Source organism: Scyliorhinus torazame, chromosome 15, assembly GCF_047496885.1.
Source record: "Scyliorhinus torazame isolate Kashiwa2021f chromosome 15, sScyTor2.1, whole genome shotgun sequence".
Classification (NCBI taxonomy): Eukaryota; Metazoa; Chordata; class Chondrichthyes; order Carcharhiniformes; family Scyliorhinidae; genus Scyliorhinus; species Scyliorhinus torazame.
Genome location: NC_092721.1, coordinates 91090702 through 91110564, shown reverse-complemented (window position 1 = coordinate 91110564; position 19863 = coordinate 91090702). Strand labels below are relative to the sequence as shown.

The 19863-nt window shown below is 49.3% G+C and overlaps 1 protein-coding gene across 4 annotated transcripts in view; it reads left to right on the top strand.

Moving 5' to 3' along the window:
- LOC140391683 (ferroxidase HEPHL1-like) overlaps nucleotides 1-19863 on the top strand; it is a 190649-nt gene that overhangs the window by 27002 nt on the left and 143784 nt on the right. For all 4 annotated transcript variants that reach the window (XM_072476424.1, XM_072476423.1, XM_072476422.1 and 1 more), the window contains exon 2: nucleotides 8220-8464. In XM_072476424.1, coding sequence (XP_072332525.1) covers nucleotides 8220-8464 — 245 coding nt within the window. The remainder of the gene's footprint in view (nucleotides 1-8219; nucleotides 8465-19863) is intronic.

Genomic DNA, 19863 nt, shown 5'->3' with positions numbered 1-19863 from the left:
GATGACAATGATGGACTCCATCCTGTTCCACTCTCTGGCATTGTGTGCTGTGTCCTGCAAGAAAATGTGCACAAAAACGTGTGTTGGAAATCTGAATCGAAATGTGTGCAGTTTGTGTATGTAGTGAATGTGTTAAGGTTGCAGAAACATGATGGGAGGTGTCCACTATTGGGGAAAGTGTGTGACATGATGTGAGTAAGGAGTAGTGGGATTTCTTGCAGTGTATTTGCAGAAATAATGAGCTTTAAAGTGGCTTTTGTGATTGTACGGTGAAGGAAGTGATGGAGGGAATTGTCAAAAGATTGTGTGTGGAGGTGGTGATGTTGTGTTGTCAGGTGTGGTAATAGAGGTGAAGAAATGATGAGGCATATTCATTCTTGCTGCTCTTGTATGGCCATTAGATACCTTTCTTTATTGAACCCAAGTCTTGCCACTGAATCTCTGTTCAGGCCTGGTTAATTGTGATCTTGGGGATGTGGTTGCAGGAGTTTGGTTGGATATCTTCCTCCCAGCCTTCCACTGGGGCCTTCAACAATACATCAGGAAAGCAGGCAGCAGCTCTTTGACTCATCTCTGCAGCCAACAAAAGTCAAGCTGGAGAACATACTAGAAATTGTGTGGGTCATGTGGGCGAGCTGCCTGATTTTGCAAGCAATTGCGAAGGCAACTGCCCTTCAAATGTTAGTGAGGCTCAGGACTTAAAATGACATGGACCCCATGTCCACAATTAGTTTTCGCTGGAATTTAGACGGTTAAGGGGTGATTTGAGCAAAGTATTCAAGATATTAACAGGGAAAGACTGGGTAGATAAAGATAAACTATTTCCATTGGTTAGTGTCATGTGAGAGTACCTTTTAAGAAATGGGTATTTTTATAGGATAACTGTAGTGGGTGTACCTTTAAAAAATGGGTGTTTATTACTGCAGTGATGTCAGAGTGTGGGTGGAGCTGGGCTGTCTGTCAGCTTTTGGTTTCTCTTTGAGAAAAGTTTGTGTGTGTGTTTTTTTGGTTTCATTTCAATGTTGGAGCTGAAGCCAGACAAAGCAGGTGTACTGTTGTTCTCTCTGCCATGAAAAGACTATCTCTTGACCATTTGGTGAATTCAGAATTAGAAATGTTCTCAATAGTGAATTTAAACCTGATTTTTGTTTTAAAAGGGCCTTTTGTCTTCTGAATGTTGTTTGGGATTTTAGTAAGGATTACTTAGTGTTGTATTCTTTGGGGATTGTATTTGAATTAATGGTTGCTAAGATGTTCACTATGTTTTAATAAGGTTAACTTGAGTTCATCGAATAAACATTGTTTTGCTTTAAAAAATTCTTTTCCATTTCTGCTGTACCACACCTGTAGAGTGGGCCGTGTGCTCCCCATACCACAATCTATTAAAAGTTGTGGGTCAGGGGAACTCCATGATACACTTTGGGGTTCTCTAAACCCTGGCCCAGAACAGTTGGAGATTCTAAAACTAGGGGGCACAGTCTCGAAATTAGGGCCAGACCAATGGCCTACTCTTGTTCCTACAAGGGTGTGTCAGTCCAGCTTTTTTGAAATCCATTTCTGCGGGATGTGGGCATCACTAGTTAGGTCAGCATTTATTGCCCATCCCTAGTTGCCCTTCAGAAGGTGTGGTGAGTTGCCTTCTTGAACCGCTGCAGACTTTGAGGTGTAGGTACCACTGTGCTGTTAGGGAGGAAGTTCCGACTTCCGGTTGCGGCTATGCGGAGCTAAGCCGCACATTCGGCAGCTCCCGCTATAACGGACTTTTGGGCTCTCTTGAGGAGCCCCAAGGGCAGTTTTTTCGACAACCTCTAGTGGGGAAGGTGAGCAAGGTCCCCCCCTCCATAGTATATGGATTGGACCAGGAGTGGAGTGGCCAAAAAAGCATTTTTGGAGCAGCGAAAAGTGCGAGGGAGAAAAAACACGATGGCGGCGGGCGGAGATCAAGCGGCATGGGTGCAGGAGCAGCAGGAGTTTCTCAAGCGCTGCTTTGAAGAGCTGAAGAAAGAGGTGCTGGTGCCAATGCTGACGGGGATCGAGGGGTTAGTGGAGACCCAGAAGGCCCAAGGGGCGGCGATCCAGGCGGTGCGGGAGAAAACCGCAGAGAATGAGGATGAGATCTTGGGCCTGGCGGTGAAGGTGGAGGCGCACGAGGCGTTGCACAGGAGGTGGGCGGAAAGATTCGAGGACCTGGAGAACAGGTCGAGGAGGAAGAACCTTCGGATTCTGGGTCTCCCTGAAGGAGTGGAGGGGGCCGATGCTGGAGCATATGCGAGCACAATGCTCAATTCGCTGATGGGTGCGGGGGCCTTTCCGCATCCCCTGGAGCTGGATGGGGCTCATCGGGTCCTGGCGAGGAGACCCAAGGCCAATGAGCCGCCAAGGGCGGTAATGGTGAGGTTTCACCGTCTCGTGGATAGAGACTGTGTTTTGAGATGGGCCAAGAAGGAGCGGAGCAGCAGGTGGGAGAACACGGAGATCCAAATCTGCCAGGACTGGAGTGCGGAGGTGGCAAAGAAGTGAGCTGGTTTTAATCGGGCCAAGGCGGTGCTCCATCGGAAGGGGGTGAGGTTCGGAATGCTGCAGCCAGCGCGATTGTGGGTCACGTTTCAGGATCGACACCACTACTTTGAAACGCCTGAGGAGGCTTGGACCTTTATCCAAACTGAAAAGTTGGACTCAAACTGTGGGTTTGTGGTTGTGGGGGAATGTCAGTTGTATACAGGGTTTAACTATGCGTCGGGAATGTTCCACGGGTTGGGTGATGGATGGGGATGGGGGAAGAGATCTGATGGGGAGATTGTGAGCGAATGTGGGCGTCAGTGCTGGAGGGAGGGGAGGCCCGGGGATGGGGGAATTGGGATAAGGCCGCAAAAGGAGCTGCGCCAGAGGGGGCGGGAAAGCGCGGGCTTTTTCCTGCGCTAGGGTAAGACGGAGGGGGGGTGGAGGAGCGCTCACTGACTGCTGGGGAGGAGGGGGAGGGGGGATTCCCACACGGTGGGGGGGGTCAGTGGGATGGCGGGGGAGGCCGGGGTCAGGAGGAGTCAGCTGACGTACGGGAGTGTTATGGGGGGAGCAAAAGAGCTAGACATGGGTCTAGCGGGTGGAGGGGGGGTGGGGGGGGGGGATATTGGGTTGCAACTGCATTGGCCGATGGGGAACTGGAAACAGAAGAGGTGGTCGGGACGGGGGTCCCCAGCCTGGGGGACTGGAGGGTGTGGGAGGCGCGGGCACGGGACTGGCCCAGAAAAGGAGATGGCGAGTCGGCGGGGTGGGGGCCAATCCGGCTGATAACTTGGAATGTGAGGGGCCTGAATGGGCCGGTTAAGAGGACCCGAGTGTTCGCGCACTTAAAGGGACTGAAGGCAGACGTGGTCATGCTTCAGGAGACACATTTGAAGGTGGCAGACCAGGTCAGGTTACGAAAGGGATGGGTAGGACAGGTATTCCATTTGGGGCTGGATGCAAAGAACAGAGGGGTGGCAATACTGGTGGGGAAGCGGGTGTCGTTTGAGGCCAAGAATATTGTAGTGGATAATGGGGGTCGATACGTGATGGTGAGCGGTAGGCTACAGGGGGTGTGGGTGGTATTGGTGAACGTCTATTCCCCGAACTGGGATGATGCTGGATTTATGAAGCGCATGTTGGGGCAGATTCCGTATCTGCAGGCAGGAAGCTTGATAATGGGGGGGGATTTCAACACAGTGCTGGACACAGCATTAGATCGCTCCAGATCTAGGACGGGGAAGAGGCCGGCTGCAGCCAAGGTGCTTAGGGGGTTTATGGACCAGATGGGGGGAGTAGATCCGTGGAGATTTGCTAGGCCCCTGGCCAGGTAATTTTCTTTTTTTTCCTCACGTGCACAGAGCCTACTCCCGGATAGATTTTTTTGTTTTGAGCAGGGCGCTGATTCCGAAAGTAGAGGGAACGGAGTACTCGGCCATAGCTATCTCAGACCACGCCCCGCCCTGGGTGGAGCTGGAGTTAGGAGAGGAGAGGGACCAACGCCTGCTGTGGCGTCTGGATGTGGGATTACTGGCAGATGAGGAGGTGTGCGGGAGGGTGCGGGGGTGTATTGAAAGGTATTTGGAGGCCAACGACAATGGGGAGATGCAGGTAGGGGTAATGTGGAAGGCGCTGAAGGCGGTGGTCAGGGGAGAGATCATCTCCATCAGGGCTCACAGGATCTCCCCCACTAACCACTCCCTTTCCCTGCCCTCTCTCTTCCCCCTAAGGGTAGACAGGAGATATGCAGAGGCCCCCGAGGAGGGACTACTTAGGGAGCGGCGAAGTCTCCAGACGGAATTCGACCTGTTGACCACAGGGAAGGCAGAGGCACAGTGGAGGAAGGCACAGGGGGCTACGTACGAGTATGGGAAGAAGGCGAACTGGATGCTGGCACATCAGCTCCGTAAGAGGATGGCAGCGAGGGAGATTGGTGGAATCAAGGATAGCAGGGGAACTATGGTGCGGAGTGCGGTGAAAGTTAATGAGGCATTTAAGGACTTCTATGAGGAGCTGTACAGATCTCAGCCCCCAGTGGGGGAAGAGCGGATGCAAAGGTTTCTTGATCAACTGAGGTTCCCAAGGGTGGAGGAGCAGGAGGTGGCTGGTTTGGGGGCGCCAATTGGGTTGGTGGAGCTGGTTAAAGGACTGGGGAGCATGCAGGCGAGGAAGGCCCCGGGGCCAGATGGGTTCCCGGTTGAGTTTTACAGGAAGTATGCGGACCTGTTAACCCCGTTGCTGGTGAGGACTTTCAATGAGGCAAGGGAGCCCTGCCCCCGACAATGTCCGGAGCGCTGATTTCTCTGATCCTGAAACGGGACAAGGACCCACTGCAATGTGGGTCATATAGACCGATCTCGCTCCTCAATGTGGACGCTAAGCTGCTGGCAAAAGTGCTGGCTACGAGAATTGAGGACTGTGTCCCGGGGTTGATTCACGAGGACCAGGCGGGGTTTGTAAAGGGCAGGCAGCTAAACACCAATGTGCGGAGGCTGCTGAATGTGATTATGATGCCATTGGTGGAGGCGGAGGCGGAGATAGTGGCAGCTATGGACGCGGAGAAGGCCTTTGACCGGGTGGAGTGGGAGTATCTCTGGGAAGTGTTGCGGTGGTTTGGGTTTGGGGAGGGGTTTATTAGTTGGATTAAGCTTCTATATAGAGCCCCGGTGGCGAGTGTGGTTACAAATCGGCGGAGGTCGGAGCATTTTCTGCTGTATCGAAGGACGAGGCAGGGGTGCCCCCTGTCCCCCCTGTTGTTTGCATTAGCAATTGAGCCTTTGGCCATGGCATTAAGGGAGTCCAGGAACTGGAGGGGGGTGGTCCGAGGGGGAGAAGAGCATCGAGTGTCACTGTATGCAGACGACCTGTTGCTGTATGTGGCGGATCCAGTGGAGGAGATGGTGGAGGTCATGCGGATCCCAAGAGAGTTTGGGGACTTCTCGGGCTACAAGCTCAATGTAGGGAAGAGTGAGCTCTTTGTGGTGCATCCGGGGGACCAGGGAAGAGGGATAGACGACCTACCGTTGAGGAGGACGGAAAGAAGCTTTCGGTACCTGGGGATCCAGGGAGCTGGGGGGCCCTGTACAAACTTAATTTGACAAGGCTGGTGGAGCAGATGGAGGAGGACTTCAAACGATGGGATGTGTTGCTACTCTCGCTCGCGGGCAGGGTACAGTCAATTAAAATGGCGGTCCTCCCGAGGTTTCTTTTGTGTTCCAGTGCCTTCCTATTCTGATTACCAAGGCCTTTTTTAAGCGGGTAGGTAGGAGCATTATGGGCTTTGTGTGGGCAAACAAGACCCCGAGGGTAAGGAGGGGGTGTCTGGAGCGTAGTAGGGACAGGGGAGTGCTGGCGTTGCCGAATCTGGAGGGCTATTATTGGGCAGCCAACGTAGCGATGATCCGTAAGTGGGTGATAGAGGGAGAGGGGGCGGCATGGAAGAGTTTGGAGATGGCGTCCTGCAAAGGAACGAGCCTTGGGGCGCTGGTGACGGCGCTGGTGATGGCACCGCTGCCGCTCTCGCCGACAAGGTACACCACGAGTCCGGTAGTGGCGGAAATGCTAAAGATCTGGGGGCAGTGGAGACGACATCGGGGTGAGATGGGAGCCTCGGTGTGGTCCCCGATCCGGGAGAACCACCGGTTCGTGCCAGGGAGGATGGATGGGGGGTTTCGGAGCTGGCATCGGGCAGGGATCAGAAGGATGGGGGACCTGTTTATAGACGGGACGTTTGCGAGCCTAGGGGCGCTGGAGGAGAAGTTCAGGTTACCCCCGGGAAATATGTTCATTATATGCAAGTGAGGGCGTTTGTGAGGCGGCAGGTGAGGGAATTCCCGTCGCTCCCGGCACAGCGGATCCAGGACAGGGTGATTTCGGGTGTATGGGTCGGAGAGGGCAAGGTTTCGGCGATATATCAGGAGATGAAAGAAGAGGGGGAGGCTTTGGTAGAGGAGCTGAAGGGCAAGTGGGAGGAGATTGAAGAGGGTCTATGGGCGGATGCCCTGAGTAGGGTTAATTCCTCTTCCTCATGTGCCAGGCTCAGCCTGATACAGTTTAAGGTTGTTCACAGAGCGCATATGACGGGTGCGAGGCTGAGTAGGTTCTTTGGGGTGGAGGACAGATGTGGGAGGTGCTCGGGAAGCCTGGCGAATCACGTCCACATGTTTTGGTCGTGCCCGGCACTAGAAGGGTTCTGGAGCGGTTTCGCGAGGACTATGTCCAAGGTGGTGAAAGTCCAGGTCAAACCAAGTTGGGGGCTGGCATTATTGGGGTGGCGGACGAGCCGGGAGTGCAGGAGGCGAAAGAGGCCGGCATTCTGGCCTTTGCATCCCTGGTAGCCCGGCGGAGGATCTTGTTATTATGGAAGGACCCAAAGCCCCCCAGTGTGGAAGCCTAGATAAATGACATGGCAGGGTTCATTAAGCTAGAAAGGATAAAGTTTGCCCTGTGAGGGTCTGCGCAGGGGTTCTTCAGGCGGTGGCAACCGTTCCTTGACTATCCCGCGGAGCGCTAGAAGGAGCTCGGTCAGCAGCAACCCAGGGAAGTGGGGGGGGGGGCGGTATTTCTTTCAGGGGGGATATTTGGGTGGGTGGGGGAGGTTTTTTTTCCCAGGTAGTATTTGTACAAACATAGGGAGGGTTAATATGTGCGGGAGAAACCCATTGTATAAGTTCTGTACTATGTTTGCTTGATATGTTTATGTTTTGTTTTGCTCTTTTGTCTTTTTCTTTTCTGTTACGGCGGGGGGGGGGGGGGGTTCAACTGGTTGAAAATTTTTGTTGGAAAAACTTTGAATAAACATTTTTTTTTTTAAAAAGGGAGGAAGTTCCATGATTTTGACCCAGCGACAGTGAAGGAATGGCACTATATTTCCAAGTCCGGGTGGGAAGTGACTTGGAGGGGGAACCTTGAGGTTGTAGGGTTCCCAGGTGGTATCTGCTGCTCTTGTCCTTCTAGATGGTAGTGGTTGTGGGTTTGGAAGGTGCTGTTGAAGGAACCTTGGTGAGTGCTGCTGCAGTGTATCTTGTAGATGGTACACACAGTTGCCATTGTTTGTCGGTGGTGGAGGGTTTGAATGTTTGTGGAAAGGGGAGCAATCTTGTGGGCTGCTTTGTCTTGGATAGTGTCTAGCTTCTTGAGTGTTGTTGGAGCTGCACTCATCCAGGCAAGTGGAGTGTATTCCATTACACTGACCTGTGCCTTGTAGATGGTGGACAGACTTTGAGGGTTCAGGAGGTGAGTTACTCGCTGTAGGATTCCTAGCCTTTGACCAGCTCTGGTAGCCACAGTATTAATATGGCTAATCCAGTTCAGTTTCGGATCAATGGTAACCTCTAGGATGTTGATTCTGGGGGAGTCAGCGATGGTAATGCCATTGAATGTCAAGGGGGGTGGTTAGATTGTCTCTTGTAGGAGATGGTCATTACCTGTAACTTGTCACTTATCAGCCCAAGCCTGGATATTGTCCAGGTCTTGCTGTATTTCGACATGGACTGCTTCATTATCTGAGGAGTCGCGAATGCTGCTGAACATTGTGCAATTATCTGCAAACATCCCCATTTCTGACCTTATAATGGAAAGCAGTCATTGATGAAGCAGTTGAAGATGGTTGGGCCTAGGACACTAGCCTGAGCACCCAGGAAGGGGGAATTGAAATTTTGAATGTGCATTTTATAAAGAATGTTTTTATGCCTAATCATATTTTGATTTATATACAGGGCTGCAGCCGAGTTTCTGATGGGGGGCGAACAGCGGATTGGACGAATATACAAGAAGGCTATCTACAAACAGTTCACTGATGGAACATATTCAGTTGAGGTTCCCAAACCTGACTGGCTTGGATTCCTTGGCCCAGTGATCAGGGCAGAGGTGGAAGATGTCATTATTATTCACTTCAAAAACTTTGCATCACGTCCCTATTCTCTGCACCCACATGGAGTCTTCTATAAGAAAGATTCTGAAGGTAACTTTGCTGAGCTAAACAAAAATACTTTGCATTTACATGGTGCCTTTCGTGCCCTAAAGCACGCTCCAGTAATTTAAGTACTTTTGATATTTGGTCACTGTTGTAATGTAGGAAATGAGGCAGCCTGCACAAAAGTTTGCAAACAGCAATGTGAGAATAACAAGGTAATTATTTTAGTAATATTGGTTGAGAGGTATTGGCCAAAACACTGAGGAGAATTATCTTTGAATAGTGACCTGGGATTTTTTTCTGTCCAACTGAGAGGGCAGTTGGGACTTCAGGGGCATCATTCTCCGACCCCCCAGCGGGTCGGAGAATGGCCGTGGGCCGCCGTGAATCCCGCCCCCGCCGGTTGCTGAAGTCTCCGGTACCGGATATTCGGCGGGGGCGGGAATCGGGCCGCGTCGGTTGGCGGGCCCCCCTGCTCAATTCTCCAGCCCGGATGGGCCGAAGTCCTGCCGAGAAATTGCCTGTCCCGCCAGCGTAAATTAAAGTAGGTATTTACCGGCGGGACAAGGCGGCGTGGGCGGGCTCCGGGGTCCTGGGGGGGGCGCGGGGCGATCTGACCCCGGGGGGGTGCCCCCACGGTGGCCTGGCCCGCGATCGGGGCCCACCGATCCGCGGGCGGGCCTGTGCCGTGGGGGGCACTCTTTCCCTTCCGCCTCCGCAACGGCCTCCACCATGGCGGAGGCGGAAGAGACTCTCCCCACTGCGCATGCGCGGGAAACTGTCAGCGGCCGCTGACACTCCCGCGCATGCGCCGCCCGGGGATGTCATTTCCGCGCCAGCTGGCGGGGCAACAAACGCCGTTTCCGCCAGCTGGCGAGGCGGAAATCCCTCCGCCGCCGGCCTAGCTCCTCAATGTCGGGGCTCGGCCCCCAAAGATGCGGAGCATTCCGCACCTTTGGGGCGGCGCGATGCCCGTCTGATTTGCGCCATTTTGGGCGGCAGTCGCGGACATCACGCCGTTGGGGGAGAATTTCGCCCCTGACCTCTGAAAAATGGCACCTTTAGCACTGCAGTACTCTCTCAACTTTGCAGCGGAACTTTAGTCTATTATATGTTCAATTTTCTGGAGGGGAACTTGAACTTTGTGACCTTCAGGCTGAGCTGGAAGTACTCCCACTGAACCTTGACTGAGTCAATTATGAAATGTTTGCAGTCTTGTGTCTGGGCTGCAGGAAACGTTAACTACCAAATGGACACAACAGCACTATTAGAAGCAAATTCATTTTGGATTATGAAGTAATTCTAAATTGAGTTGACAGTAAGCAATAAAAATGGAAGTTTATTCAACAAAATGTCTTGGAACATTCCACCGGTAGCAATAATAGTCTTGAATCAGACTCGCTGTGGTGTTTTCCAAAACATCTGATATCTATAAATTTGTGAGAGCTTGTGAAAGAAGCAATACATGTCCACAGTTCATCAACTGCTGAGGCAAATTCCAGTTGATTAGTATGACTTGGTAACTATGACTGAGACATGGCTGCAAGACAGTCAGTACAGGGAATTAAATAAATCTGGTTACGGGGAAGTTGATGAAGGGGGAAGAATTGCCTTTGTGATTAATGGTAAAATTCACCAAGAGGCTATAACATGAGGTAAGCAGGCAGCAGAGGTTTTATAGGTTGCAAATTTGATTATGCCTGTTATCAGGCACCCCAATTACCTCATGTCCAGGAGAGTTGAGGCAGAAGGTATTCAAACTTCATGTTGTCTGTGCCACAAGTAGCACATTAACTTACATTAACTCTGCAATGAAGCTACTGTGAAAGTCCCCTAACCACCACACGCCTGTTCAGGAATCCAAAATGTCCAATTCACCGAACAAGCACGTCTTTGGGACTTGTGGGAGGAAACCAGAGTGCCCGGAGGAAACCCACACAGACACTGGGAGAACGTGCAGACTCTGCACAGACAGTGACCCTAACCGGAATTGAACATGGATCCCTGGCGATGTGAAGCAACAGTTCTAACCACTGTGCTACCGTGTCACCATTACTGACTGACTATGTTCAGCAGGGACAAGCTAACTTGCACTCCTTAAAGGGGGTGCAATCCGAGTCTGTCCGTGGAGCTGAGCTCCCAGGTTGTTTGATATGGGGTTGGGGGCCATAGACCAGGAGGACACGAGGAGCAAATAGATTGTGCTTTCACAGGAGGCAGGAGATTGCAAAGACACACCCTGTGAAGAGTCTGGGTGTAGGTGACATGAGAATTGAATTCCTAGAGTCTGGCACTGAAAACCTGGCTGGAGTGCTAGTGTTACACACCTGGTCAACTCTCAGCAGTGGCGAACGTACTGGATCAGAGCCGCAACTTTTTAAAGTTTAAAAAAAATGTTTTTATTATCGTTTTTCTTTTTATACAAAGCAAAGATGAATGTGAACATACACAGAAACTATATACATTGGTTACTATTCAAACTTTTAAAAGTTTTAATGCGAAGAACAATTCATTCCAGGAGTGATAATATAAGAAAGAGGGCTTGTTTATTTTATAAACAAACTTTATTAAGACAAAGTTAACTTTTAAACTTCAACCCTAACAATAACAGATTACATGTTTGTTAAAGCATGAATTCCCATTAAACAGCACTTTGAATGAACATGTAGCTCTCATTCTACTTGCACAGGTGAGCAAAGCAATTTTTCTTCTGTTCGGAAAGCCCTTTCAGAAACCTTTTCCAAAGCCTGTCTCGGTGGCAACTTTCATGACCTCCCTTGGTCGCTTTACAAAGCTTTCTCTCTGTACCTGTTCAAAACAGGATTCCTTCCCTCTCTCTCTTCCCTCTCCCTCTTCCCTCTCAGCTCTGCCAAGCCCCTCAAAACCCCTCCTGGGGTGCTCAGACTTGAACCCATCAGCATTATCGTGGCTGTTTGAGTTCCCATTCCCGTAAGAACAGAGCCATGCTATTGATATGCAACTAACCTCCCATCGACAGACAAAGAGGCCGTCAGATTCTGTAATGAGCTAATAGTTGATCAGACAGAAGGGCACTGGATCTCGTGTAAATCACCCTTCAGAACAGGGCCATCCTGTGTATTCCCACTAACAAGTCTGAATGGGACAAAATAAGTCATGCCAGTTGTGGGCGTATCCCTCTGACTCTGTGCTAGCAGTTTTTTTTATCCCTCTGTCTGTTTAACCCCAGATTGCCATTTCTGGACTCTATTTTCTAAAGCCTCCCTCACTTAACACCTCCCTTCCTTGAGAGAAAATGAACCATCAGTATACATAGTTTCATTTTCTGAATGCTTTTTTTCCAATTCGAAATATTTCTTAAGATTATGTATAGTATACATTCCATACCAGTGTTTTAAAACTTTTTTTCCGAGGTCCCATTTTTTTCTTTTAATATTTTTAATGGCATTTTCCAATTTTAACCGTTCAACAATTAGACATATAAAACACATGATATTTACAGAATGCGACGTTTATTATGTACAATGTTACAAAACCCCTTTTATCTGCCCTCCCCCTTCCCTTGCTCCCCCCTCCATTGATAGCCGGGCTCCATCCTGGCCCCACCTTTTCCCTTGCATGTTGTATTGTTATATTCTTTCCTTCATTTTGTGATTTTTGTTGTTACCCCTGTGGCTTTGCTGGGGGGTGGGGGTGCTCTCTGACCTCCTCCCCCCCCCGCTCTTTTCCCATGTCCCGTCGTGATACTTCCTTGGGTTCCTTCCTTATCCATTCCCCCCCCCCCCCCCCCCCCCCCCCCAAACCCTGTTCCTCTCTGCTCTGTGCGATCTTGTCTCGGAGCGGGTACAGGACATTCTGGAGGGGGAGGGTGAACAGCCAGTTACTTAAAAGGATGACAGTAGATGGGCAATGTCAAACATTCAAGGAACGCATGGGGGAACTACAGCATCTGTTCATTCCTGTCTGGCACAAAAACAAAATGGGTAAGAGGGCCAAACCATGGCTTACAAAGGAAATTAGAAATAGTAGCCGATCCAAGGAAGAAGCATACAGATTGGCCAAGAAGAGTATAGGTCTGAGGATTGTGGGCAGTTTAGAATTCAGCAAAGAAGGACAAAGGGATTGATTAAGAAGGGGAAAGTACAGTACGAAAGGAAGCATGCAGGGAACATAGACTGACACTTAAGAGATTTTATAGATATGTGAAGAAAAAGAGACTGGTAAAGAGAAATGTAGGCCCCCTACAGACAGAAACAGGGGAATGCATAATAAGGGACAAAGAAATGGCTGAGCAATTGAATACATACTTTGGTTCTGTCTTCACAAATGAGGACACAAATCAGATACCAGGAATGTTGGAGAATGAAAGGCTTAGTGAGAGGAAAAAACTGAGGGAGATCAACATTAGTAGAGAAGTGGTGCTGGGAAAATTGATGGGATTGAAGGCGGATAATTCACCAGGGCCTGACAATCTGCATCCCAGAGTGCTTAAGGAGGTAGCTCTGGAAATAGTGGATGCATTGGTGGTCATCTTCCGGGATTCTATAAACTCTAGAACTGTCCCTGCAGATTGGAGGGTAGCTCACGTCACTCCGATATTCAAAAAGGGAGGTAGAGAAAAAGCAGGGAATTATAGACCAGTACGCCTGACGTCGGTAGTGGGGAAAATTCTTGAATCCATTATCAAGGACTTTATAGCGGAACATTTAGAAAGCAGTGGCAGGATCAGTCAGAATCAGCATGGATTTATGAAGCGAAAATGATGCTTGACAAATCTATTGGAATTCTTTGAAGATGTAACCAGTACAGTTGATAAGGGGGAGCCAGTCGATGTGGTATATTTGGACTTTCAGAAGGTGTTTGACAAAGTCCTGCATAAGAGATTATTGTGCAAAATTAAAGCGCATGGGATTGGGGGAAATGTATTGAGGTGGATAGAAAACTGATTGGCAGAGAGGAAGCAAAGAGTAGGAATTAATGGATCCTTTTCAAATTGGCAGGCAGTAACTAGTGGGGTGCCACAGGGATCGGTGCTGGGACCCCAGCTATTCACAATATATATTAATGATTTGGATGAGGGAACAAAATGTAACCTCTCAAAGTTTGCAGTTGATACAAGTTAGGTGGGAGGGTGAACAGTGACGAGAATGCAGGGATCCTACATCATGATCTGGACAGGTTGGACGTGTGGGCAAATTAATGGCAGATGCAGTATAATTTGGATAAGTGTGAGGTTATTCACTTTGGAAGCAAAAACAGGAAGGCAGATTACTACCTGAATGATTATAAATTGGGAGAGGGGAGTGTGCAGTGGGACCTGGGTGCCCTTGTGCACCTGTCGCTGAAGGTAAGCATGCAGGTGCAGCAGGCAGTAAAGAAGGCTAATGGTATGTTGGCTTTCAATACGAGGATTTTGAGTATAGAAGCAGGGATGTGTTGCTGTAATTATACCGGGCCTTGGTGAGGCCACACCTGGAGTATTGTGTGCAGTTTTGGTCTCCTTCTCTGCGGAGGGATGTTCTTGTTCTCGAGGGAATGCAGCAAAGGTTTACCAGACTGATTCCAGGGATGGTGGGACTGTCATGTGAGGAGAGATTGACTAGGCTGGGATTATTCTCGCTGAAGTTCAGAAGAATGTGGGGGATTTCATAGAGACTTATAAAATTCTAACAGGACTAGATAGGGTAAATGCAGGGAAGATGTTACTAATGATGGGTGCGTCCAGAACCAGGGGTCACAGCCTGAGGATTCAGGGTAAACCATTTCGGGCAGAGATAAGGAGACATTTCTTCACTCAAAGCCTAGTGGGCCTGTGGAATTCATTACCACAGGAAGTAGTTGATGCTAAAACATTGAATATATTCAAGAGGCAGCTAGATATAGCACTTGAGGAGAATGGAATCAAAGGCTATGGGGAGAAAGCAGGATTAGGTTATTGAGTTGGATGATCAGCCATGATCCGTGATGAATGGCGGAGCAGGCTCGAAGGGCCAAAACGCCTCCTCCTGCTCCTGTCTTCTATGTATCTATCTATGTCATTGGTTCCTCTCTTCCCCCCCCCCCCCCTTCCTAATTACTATTGGCTAGGAAGTGGCAGGGAAATGGTCCCCACGCTTTGTGGAAGCCTTTGTCCGACCCTCGGACGATCTTCTCCAGATGGAGAAATTCCGACAGGTCTGCCAGCCAGTCTGCAGCAGCCGAGCAGGGTTCTCCGGCGTGCAATTAAGGAAGTAAAAGCCAGGGCATCGGCACTCTTCCCCATATGAAGTTCTGGCTGGTCTGAAACCCGGAAGACTGTCACTCTTGGGCATGGCTCTACCCTCACCCCACAACCTTGGCTGTTGCCTCGGAGAAGGCTGTCCAGAACTCGACAAGTCTGGGGCAGGCCAAGAACATCTGGGTGTGGTTGGCCGGGCCTCCCTGGCACCGTTCACATTTGTCGTCCACCACCGGGAAGGACCTGTTCATTCGGGTTCTGGTTAGGTCCGCTCTGTGCACCATGTTAAATTGCATGAGGCTTAGCCTTGCGCAGGAGGAGGTGGAGTTGGCCCTACTTAGTGCTTCTCTCCAGAGCCCCCACACTGCTTCTGTCCCAAGTTCGTCCTCTCATTTCTGTCTTGCCCTGTCTAATGGTGTTCTTGCCCTTTCTAAAAGTCGTCCGTACATGCCCCCAAAGTTCCCCTTCTCCCTACTGTCCGCATCTAGCAGTTCCTCCAGCAGTGTGTCTCTTGGGGCCCTCGGGTACCTCGACGTCTCCTGGCGGAGAAAATGTTTGATTTATAAATGTCAGAGCTCATGTCCGTTCAGTTGTTCCAGTCCTTCCATTAGTTTATCTAGAGTTCTGAGTCTGTCCCTAGTGTCCCACCCGTCCTGTCTCCCCTTCTTAAAAGTGGTATCCAGCATGGCTGGTGGGAATTTGTGGTTACCATAGATGTGGGGCCACGGTCGACATGTTGGCTAAGCTGAAGTGTTGTCTCATATGGTTCCATGTTTCCGGTGTGGCTACCACCACTGGGCTGGACATGTATTTTGCCAGTGTTGATGGGAACACTGTCGTGGCACCCACCCACGCACACACATGATGATCGGCATGGATTTAAACAGGAAGAGGAACCTTGACATCATGTTCATCCTGATCATCTGCACCCTTCCACGCCGGAGGAAGCGGTTGTGCATCCCATCTGTGTAGGTCCTTTTTAACTTTCTCAACCAGACTGGTCAAATTCTACTTGTGGATCCGTGTCCTGTCGTGGGCTATCTGGATCCCCAGATAGCGGCATTTGCTTTAGTTTGAATAGTAGTCCCTCCAGCTCTGATCACCGGGAATGTCTCGCTCTTACCCAGGTTGGGTTTGTAACCCGAGAAGGCCTCAAATTCTTCCAGGAGCTTCCATAAGACCATAAGATATAGGAGTGGAAGTAAGGTCATTCGGCCCATCGAGTCCACTCCACCATTCAATCATGGCTGATTTCAACTCCATTTACCCGCTCTCTCTCCATAGCCCTTAATTCCTCGAGAAATCAAGAATTTATCAACTTCTGTCTTAAAGACACTCAACGTCCCGGCCTCCACCGCCCTCTGTGGTAATTAATTCCACAGACCCACCACTCTCTGGCTGAAGAAATTTCTCCTCATCTCTGTTCTAAAGTGACTCCTTTTTATTCTAAGGCTGTGCCCCCGGGTCCTAGTCTCCCCTGCTAATGGAAACAACTTCCCTACATCCACCCTATCTAAGCCATTCATTATCTTGTAAGTTTCTATTAGATCTCCCCTCAACCTCCTAAACTCCAATGAATATAATCCCAGGATCCTCAGACGTTCATCGTATGTTAGGCCTATCATTCCTGGGATCATCCGTGTGAATCTCCGCTGGACCCGCTCCAGTGCCAGTATGTCCTTCCTGAGGTGTGGGGCCCAAGATTGCTCACAGTATTCTAAATGGGGCCTAACTAATGCTTTATAACGCTTCAGAGAAGTACATCCCTGCTTTTATATTCCAAGCCTCTTGAGATGAATGACAACATTGCATTTGCTTTCTTAATTACGGACTCAACCTGCAAGTTTACCTTTAGAGAACCCTGGACTAGGACTCCCAAGTCCCTTTGCACTTCAGCATTATGAATTTTGTCACCGTTTAGAAAATAGTCCATGCCTCTATTCTTTTTTCCAAAGTGCAAGACCTCGCACTTGCCCACGTTGAATTTCATCAGCCATTTCTTGGACCACTCTCCTAAACTGTCTAAATCTTTCTGCAGCCTCCCCACCTCCTCCATACTACCTGCCCCTCCACCTATCTTTGTATCATCGGCAAACTTAGCCAGAATGCCCCCAGTCCCGTCATCTAGATTGTTAATATATAAAGAGAACAGCTGTGGCCCCAACACTGAACCCTGCGGGACACCACTTGTCACCGGTTGCCATTCCGAAAAAGAACCTTTTATCCCAACTCTCTGCCTTCTGCCTGACAGCCAATCATCAATCCATGTTAGTACCTTGCCTCGAGTACCATGGGCCCTTATTTTACTCAGCAGTCTCCCGTGAAGCACCTTATCAAAGGCCTTTTTGAAGTCAAGATAGATAACATCCATTGGCTCTCCTTGGTCTAACCTATTTTTTATCTCTTCAAGGAACTCCCAACAGGTTTGTCAGGCACGACCTCCCCTTACTAAATCCATGCTGACTTGTCCTAATCCGACCCTGCACTTCCAAGAATTTCGAAATCTCATCCTTAACAATGGATTCTCGAATCTTGCCAACAACCGAGGTTAGGCTAATTGGCCTATAATTTTCCATCTTGTTCCTTGTTCCCTTCTTGAACAGGGGGGTTACAACAGCGATTTTCCAATCCTCTGGGACTTTCCCTGACTCCAGTGGATTTTGAAAGATCATAACTAACGCCTCCACTATTTCTTCAGCTATCTCCTTTAGAACTCTAGGATGTAGCCCATCTGGACCCGGAGATTTATCAATTTTTAGACCTCTTAGTTTCTCTAGCACTTTCTCCTTTGTGATGGCTACCATATTCAACTCTGCCCCCTGACTCTCCGGAATTGTTGGGATATTACTCATGTCTTCTACTGTGAAGACTGACGCAAAGTACTTATTTAGTTCCTCAGCTATTTCCTTGTCTCCCATCACAAAATTACCAGCGTCATTTTGGAGCGGCCCAATGTCAACTTTTGCCTCCTGTTTGTTTTTAATGTATTTAAAGAAACTTTTACTATCATTCCTAATGTTACTGGCTAGCCTACCTTCATATTTGATCCTCTCTTTCCTTATTTCTCTCTTTGTTATCCTCTGTTTGTTTTTGTAGCCTTCCCAATCTTCTGACTTCCCACTACTCTTTGCCACATTGTAGGCTTTCTCTTTTGCTTTGATGCATTCCCTAACTTCCTTTGTCAGCCATGGCTGCCTAATCCCCCCTCTGATAACCTTTCTTTTCTTTGGGATGAAACTCTGTACTGTGTCCTCAATTACTCCCAGAAACACCTGCCATTGCTGTTCTACTGTCTTTCCCACTAGGCTCTGCTCCCAGTCGATTTTCGTCAGTTCCTCCCTCATGCCCCTGTAGTTACCTTTATTTAACTGTAACACCTTTACATCTGATTCTACCTTTCTTTCAAATTGGAGATTGAATTCTACCATATTATGATCACTGCCTCCTAAGTGCTCCCTTACTTTAAGATCTTTTATCAAGTCTGGCTCATTACATAACACTAAGTCCAGAATGGCCTGTTCCCTCGTGGGCTCCATCACAAGCTGTTCCAAAAAGCCCTCCTGTAAACATTCAATGAATTCCCTTTCCTTGGGTCCACTGGCAGCATTATTTACCCAGTCCACCTGCATATTGAAGTCCCCCATGATCACTGTGACCTTGCCTTTCTGACATGCACTTTCTATATCGTGGTGCATTTTGTGCCCCCGGTCCTGACCACTGTTAGGAGGCCTGTACATAACTCCCATTATGGGTTTTTTGCCTTTGTGGTTCCTCAACTCTACCCACAGACTCCACATCATCTGACCCTATGTCGTTTAGTGCTATTGATTTAATTTCATTCCTAATTAACAAGGCAACCCCGCCCCCTCTGCCCACCTCTCTGTCTTTTCGATAGGTTGTGAATCCCTGGATGTTTAAATGCCAGTCCTGAACCCCCTGCAACCATGTCTCTGTGATGCCTACCACATCATACCTGCCAGTCACAATCTGGGCCACAAGCTCATCTAACTTGTTCCGTACACTGCGCACATTTAAATATAGCACCTTTAATTCTCTATTGACCTTCCCTTTTTGTTTTCTTAGTGTGGTGGACCTTGGTTTACTGAGCCTTTCCATACACTGCATCATATTTTGTGGGATGGGGACTATCGTAACCTCTCCTGAGTTTTGTCTTTTCGTGCTTTTTTGTATTCCTAAGCAGCTAAGCTTTCCACTGATTACTTCACCTCTTGGTTCCCTGACTTTCCCTTCCCCCCCCAATCTTTAGTTTAAAGTCCTATTGACCACCCTATTTACTCTTTTCGCCAGAACACTGGTCCCAGCTCGGTTCAGGTGGAGACCATCCCAACGGTATAGGTCCCCCCTGTCCCAAAACTGATGCCAGTGTCCCATGAAAAGGAACCCCTCTTTCCCACACCACTCTTTCAGCCACGTGTTAAGTTCCCTTATTCTTGCCTTGCTATGCCAATTTGCACGTGGCTCGGGCAGTAATCCGGAGATTATGACCCTTGAGGATCTGTTTTTTAATTTGAATCCTAGCTCTTTATAATCTCTAAACAGGTCCTCTTTCCTAGACTTGCCTATGTTGTTGGTACCGACATGGACCACAACAACTGGATCCTCCCCCTCCCTCTCCAGTATCCTTTCAAGCCGGTCAGAGATGTCCCGCACCCGAGCACCGGGCAGGCAACATACCATGCAGGACTCTTTATCCTGCTCACAAAGGATACTATCTATCCCCCTGATAATAGTATCCCCTACAACTACAACTTGCCTATTTACTCCCTCCCCTTGAATGGCCTGCTGAACCATGGTGCCTTGGTCAGCTGACTCATCCTTCCTGCAGCCCTGTTCGCCATCCACACAGGGAGCAAGTGCCACATACCTGTTGGACAGGGTCAAGGGCTGAGGCTCCTGAGTTCCTGACTGCTGGTTCCCTTTACCTGCCTGACTTTCAGTCACACCCTGCTGTCCCTGGCCACTGGCAGGATTTAAGCTACTTCCTCTGACAGGTGTGACTGCCTCCTGAAACACAGTGTCCAGGTAAATCTCCCCCTCCCGGATGTGCCTCAGTGTTTGATGCTCAGACTCCAGCTCATCAACTCTGAGCCGGAGTTCTTCGAGCAGCCAACACTTACCGCAGATGTGGTCGCTGCAGCTCGCAATGGGATCTGCCAGCTCCCACATCAAGCAGCTCAAGCACATCACCTGACCAGCCATCACTAATTAATTAATTAGTTTAATTTAAGTT